The following is a 6,220-nucleotide window of genomic DNA, read 5'->3' on the forward strand; positions in this document are numbered from 1 at the left end:
CCCCCCCCCCCCCACCTCGTGCGCTCTCCCACTATATAAGGCGGGTAACCGCACAACCCCCGCCAGACGACCTCCGGCCGTCGTCCAGTGATAAGCTCCGTACGGACGCTCCTGGGCATGTCTGCCGGGCTGCGCTCCGGTACCCGTACTCTATTCAATTGAACTCGTAACTTTATAACGCTTTTACTTACGTTCATGCTAGAATTTTATTGATATTAACAATGAACAATTCTAAAAATAATTATATTTTAATTATTAAATCGACTGATATTTAATTTGTTGCTAGGATTTTATCAGGCAAATATCGGCGGTTTCCGGAGCTGAAATCCCTGACGCTATTGTTCTATTTATCCACATAAAAAAGTATTGCTAATTAATTATTACAAAGGAGTTTGTGTTAAGGGTTAATTAGGATTAAGAGGTGCATTGTCCCCAAGGTAATTGAGGTGCAGAACTGAGCTTAGTGAAGGTAATATTAATTATTGATTATGATGTAATATATTAACATTAAAAGCACGTACGTTATTGAAGTACACATCACGTGGAAAATAAACATACAGTCCACGTATAAAACTAATACGTACGGCCTGTAATACATGATTATATACGTACGCGACCTGCGCATATATGACATATAGCAGTCATTGTCTCGTGCAGTGTACGATAGTGTCTCTCGCAGTGTCCAGAGACCTGCAAGTGTCTCGTGCAGTGTCCAGAGACCTGCAAGTGTCTCGTGCAGTGTCCAGAGACCTGCAAGTGTCTCGTGCAGTGTCCAGAGACCTGCAAGTGTCTCGTGCAGTGTCCAGAGACCTGCAAGTGTCTCTTTAGCTCCGTCTACGTTATACGTAATAAATTATTTCTATATTTATTTATTTATTGCTAATTCCGGTTGGTAAAACCCGGACCGAACGTTAACCTTTACGAATTAATTAAGATGGAGAATTCAATAGTGTAAATTGTGCTACAGCCTTTGAGACTAAGCCTTTGAGACTAAGACTTTGAGACTAAGCCTTTGAGACTAAGCCTTTGAGACTGAGCCTTTGAGACTAAGCCTTTGAGACTGAGCCTTTGAGACTAAGCTTTTGAGACTAAGCCTTTGAGACTAAGCTTTTGAGACTAAGCCTTTGAGACTAAGCCTTTGAGACTAAGCCTTTGAGACTAAGCCTTTGAGACTAAGCACCTATAGCCATTACCCTGCTTCTAACCTCTCACTACAACGCTCTTTCTCTGTTCTTTATATTAAACGCCTTTGCATTTTTGGTTTCACTATTAATTTCATTTTTTAAGTTGCCGCAAGTTAAAACTAAAATTTCTAACGTAAGTTCAACTGAACATTTCAAAATATTCAGAATTAAAATCTAATCATAATATTGATTGCTAAAATACTGTAACCTCTACGAACACTACTGGTAAATTTTAGTCATGTTGAGTTAAATATTTAGTTTCTAATGCATCAAACCTTTTTACTAATCTTTCTATTTTATTATTACAACACTTCTCTTTAACTTCACTTCTTGTCTGTCTGCAACAAATCTTATAATCAATATTTAACACACTTCTACCTCTACAATCGATCTGAAATTTTGCATACTTGCGTAAAGTCGGAGGCAATGCGTGAATCAATTGACAGAATAAATAATTTTGAAGAATTTATATTTTTTTTAATTTTAGAAATAAAGTTTAAAACTTCTTTTTTATATTTGACAATAAATTTAGAAGTTCATTGTACATGTGTAACATCGGAGACACTGGATTCTTTAGAAGTGTTGTCTTCAAAAAGTAATTTTTAAACGTATATTATTTCCATCCAACTTCCCAGCCCTCAAACTTCCTTCAGCTAAATTCTTCAGAATTATTATTCATTCAAAAAATGTTTCACCTCACTAGGCCATGAACAATCAGGTTGGGGTTAATTCTACTCGAATTTTGGCTATAACAAATTGTTATGTTTTAGCAAACTAAAATTCACATTGAAGATCTTGAAACATAAATCGTCGGATGAAAACAAACTGGTTTTGAACTAATGACGAAGCTGGGCTTCGAAACATTTTCCTTCATAAGAAATGGCGAATTTTCGGCTGTTTTCTTCCATAAGAAAGGGTGATTTTGTTGCTGTTTTCTTTGTTTTTAAATTCTTGATAAAAATGCGATTTAAACAATCAAATGGTATTTTTAATTATGTTTCCGATATTGATTATTATGCTAGGGCTGCCGTGTGGCTTCATTGGCAATTCTGTTGCCGTTCGCTTATTGGTAATTCGTTGTCCAAGGGGTACTGGCCGGCTGTACAGCCTGGCCTATCCGTACCCTTAGTTTCGTCCTTAAATAACTGGCGAATTATAGTTGTATTTTAACCTTATTTCTCCTTCTCCAGGCATTCCAGAGATGTTTTAAACTTTTAAGTATAGTCGATAATAGATCTTGCGTATCCTAAACTGAAGTATGGTGGAGTGTCACTAGCGGTTGTCAACTGACACTAAAATGCCGCCTTGCCCCACCAACACGAGCGGCCAGAAGGCCGAGGACAGAGCGGATAAAGGACCGCTGGAGTCTCTGGATAAAACCACGGACCACATCAGTAGCCAGCAAACTAGCGTAGCTGATGTACGAAAAACCTTAAATGGCACGACCAACCAAGAAAAATCTTGTCCCCTCATCCAGCATGTACCCCAAAATTCAAATCCGGCATCCTTAGAGTCCGAGAGCAAATACACTAGCCTCAACGACCACGATGATGGCCACCACCACCATCACCATGACGACTACGATTACAAGTTCTCCTTCAAACAAATGTACATCGATACCCTGAACTTAGATTGGTCCAAAGTGCTGTGGGACATGGTCCTGGTGCTGGTAGTCTTCCACGTTCTAGTTCTGTACGGTGTCTACCTGATTATTACGGGCCAGGTGAGGGTGTGGAGCTACGTTTACATCGCCCTTATGTCCATCTTTGCTGGCCTCGGGGTGACAATGGGGGTACACAGGTTATGGACACATCGATCCTTCAAGGCGTCGTTGCCGGTACGCATTGTGCTTATGTGTCTGAACAGCGTCGCCTTCCAGGAGAGCATCTACCTCTGGAGCCAGAACCACAGGGTTCACCACAAGTGGTCCGACACAGACAGGGACTTTACCAACTCCCGCAGAGGGTTCTTCTTCGCCCACATGGGCTGGAAGATGTACCAAACTCACCCCGAAGTGATCAAGGCCAGGAAGATGATCGACTGCAGCGACCTATTGGATGACCCGGTGGTTCGTATCCAGAATGAGTACTACTACTGGATCTCCCTCCCCCTCGCCTTCATACTACCCACCATCATCCCCAATTACCTGTGGGGGGAAGACCTCGTCTACTCATTCCTCACGTGCGGGTTGGTACGACTGGCCATCACCTTCCACGTGACCTGGTGCATCAACTCCGTGGCCCACCTCTACGGCTACAGGCCCTACGACAAGAACCTCTACGCCCACGAGAACCAGATTCTAGGACCTTTGGCCCTCGGTGAGGGATGGCACAACTACCACCACGCCTTCCCCAGGGACTACAGGGCCAGCGAGATGGACGGTTGGGGCTTCAACTTGACCACCAAGATCATCGAGACGCTCGCGATGGTCGGGCTCACCTCCGACCTGGTCACGGCGTCAGACGAGCACGTGGACCGCCGCGTGGCCCGTACCGGGGACGACGAAGAGCGGGATAAACTGTGGCGCGAGGTCATGGGGTACACCCGACCCAGGGCACGATAGTCTCTCCTGCTGGGGGTATGGAGGGCATGAGTGTGAGGGGCATGAGTATGAGGGGGCATGAGTGGGAGGGGGTATGAGTGTGAGGGGACATGAGTGTGAGGGGGCATGAGTGTGATGAGGGCATGAGTGTGATGAGGGCATGAGTATGATGAGGGCATGAGTGTGATGTTTCGTACGTATGCAGTGTTATTCGTACGTTATTCGTACGTATGCAGTGTTATTCGTACGTTATTCGTACGTATGCAGTGTTATTCGTACGTTATTGGTACGTTATTCGTACGTTATTCGTACGTTATTCGTACTTTATTCGTACGTTATTCGTACGTTATTCGTACGTAAGCGGTATGTTTATTGGTAATCAAAATAAGCTTCATTAAAGTGTAGGCAGTGTGATATATGTACCATATCTCAGACGTACGCTGTAACTCGTCATTTATACAAACCGCCTGAATATTGTGTACTTAATTTTATTTAATTCTTATGTTTACATTCTGTATATAAAATGTCGTGCATTGTACACAGGCGCTGTACAGTGTACGCTAGTAACGCAGGCGCTGTACAGTGTACGCTAGTAACGCAGGCGCTGTACAGTGTACGCTAGTAACGCAGGCGCTGTACAGTGTACGCTAGTAACGCAGGCGCTGTACAGTGTACGCTAGTAACGCAGGCGCTGTACAGTGTACGCTAGTAACGCAGGCGCTGTACAGTGTACGCTAGTAACGCAGGCGCTGTACAGTGTACGCTAGTAACGCAGGCGCTGTACAGTGTACGCTAGTAACGCAGGCGCTGTACAGTGTACGCTAGTAACGCAGGCGCTGTACAGTGTACGCTAGTAACGCAGGCGCTGTACAGTGTACGCTAGTAACGCAGGCGCTGTACAGTGTACGCTAGTAACGCAGGCGCTGTACAGTGTACGCTAGTAACGCAGGCGCTGTACAGTGTACGCTAGTAACGCAGGCGCTGTACAGTGTACGCTAGTAACGCAGGCGCTGTACAGTGTACGCTAGTAACGCAGGCGCTGTACAGTGTACGCTAGTAACGCAGGCGCTGTACAGTGTACGCTAGTAACGCAGGCGCTGTACAGTGTACGCTAGTAACGCAGGCGCTGTACAGTGTACGCTAGTAACGCAGGCGCTGTACAGTGTACGCTAGTAACGCAGGCGCTGTACAGTGTACGCTAGTAACGCAGGCGCTGTACAGTGTACGCTAGTAACGCAGGCGCTGTACAGTGTACGCTAGTAACGCAGGCGCTGTACAGTGTACGCTAGTAACGCAGGCGCTGTACAGTGTACGCTAGTAACGCAGGCGCTGTACAGTGTACGCTAGTAACGCAGGCGCTGTACAGTGTACGCTAGTAACGCAGGCGCTGTACAGTGTACGCTAGTAACGCAGGCGCTGTACAGTGTACGCTAGTAACGCAGGCGCTGTACAGTGTACGCTAGTAACGCAGGCGCTGTACAGTGTACGCTAGTAACGCAGGCGCTGTACAGTGTACGCTAGTAACGCAGGCGCTGTACAGTGTACGCTAGTAACGCAGGCGCTGTACAGTGTACGCTAGTAACGCAGGCGCTGTACAGTGTACGCTAGTAACGCAGGCGCTGTACAGTGTACGCTAGTAACGCAGGCGCTGTACAGTGTACGCTAGTAACGCAGGCGCTGTACAGTGTACGCTAGTAACGCAGGCGCTGTACAGTGTACGCTAGTAACGCAGGCGCTGTACAGTGTACGCTAGTAACGCAGGCGCTGTACAGTGTACGCTAGTAACGCAGGCGCTGTACAGTGTACGCTAGTAACGCAGGCGCTGTACAGTGTACGCTAGTAACGCAGGNTTTAGCGTGCAAGATTCTCAAGTTTTGTTTAGCGTGCAAGATTCTCAAGTTTTGTTTAGCGTGCAAGATTCTCAAGTTTTGTTTAGCGTGCAAGATTCTCAAGTTTTGTTTAGAGTGCAAGAATCTCAGGTTTTATTTAGCGTGCAAGATTCTCAAGTTTTGTCTGACGTGCAAGATTCTCAAGTTTTGTTTAGAGTGCAAGATTCTTAAGTTTTGTTTAGAGTGCAAGATTCTCAAGTTTTATTTAGCGTGCAATATTCTCAAGTTTTGTCTGGCGTGCAAGATTCTCAAGTTTTTTTAGCGTGCAAGATTCTCAAGTTTTGTTTAGCGTGCAAGATTCTCAAAATTTGTTTAACGTGCAAGATTCTCAAGTTTTGTTTAGAGTGCAAGATTCTCAAGTTTTTTTAGAGTGCAAGATTCTCAAGTTTTATTTAGCGTTCAAAATTCTTAAGTTTTGTCTAGCGTGCAAGATTCTCAAGTTTTGTCTAGCGTGCAAGATCCTCATGTTTTGTTTAGCGTGCAAGATTCTCAGGTTTTGTTTAGCGTGCAAGATTCTCAGGTTTTGTTTAGCGTGCAAGATTCTCAGGTTTTATTTAGAGTGCAAGATTCTCAAGTTTTATTTAGCGTGCAAGATTCTCAAGTTT

At 44.7% G+C, this 6,220-nt stretch overlaps 1 protein-coding gene across 1 annotated transcript; it reads left to right on the top strand.

Annotated features, from left to right (window-relative positions):
- Positions 1–2,372: 2,372 nt before the first annotated feature.
- Positions 2,373–3,729, top strand: LOC108665659 (stearoyl-CoA desaturase 5-like; the record flags this gene model as incomplete). Its single annotated transcript, XM_047884668.1, is given in 1 exon segment — positions 2,373–3,729. A coding segment is annotated over 1 exon segment (1,248 nt), but the record flags the coding sequence as incomplete, so codon positions are not given.
- Positions 3,730–6,220: the final 2,491 nt, after the last annotated feature.

Source organism: Hyalella azteca, unplaced genomic scaffold (genome assembly GCF_000764305.2).
Source record: "Hyalella azteca isolate HAZT.00-mixed unplaced genomic scaffold, Hazt_2.0.2 contig15834, whole genome shotgun sequence".
NCBI lineage: Eukaryota > Metazoa > Arthropoda > Malacostraca > Amphipoda > Hyalellidae > Hyalella > Hyalella azteca.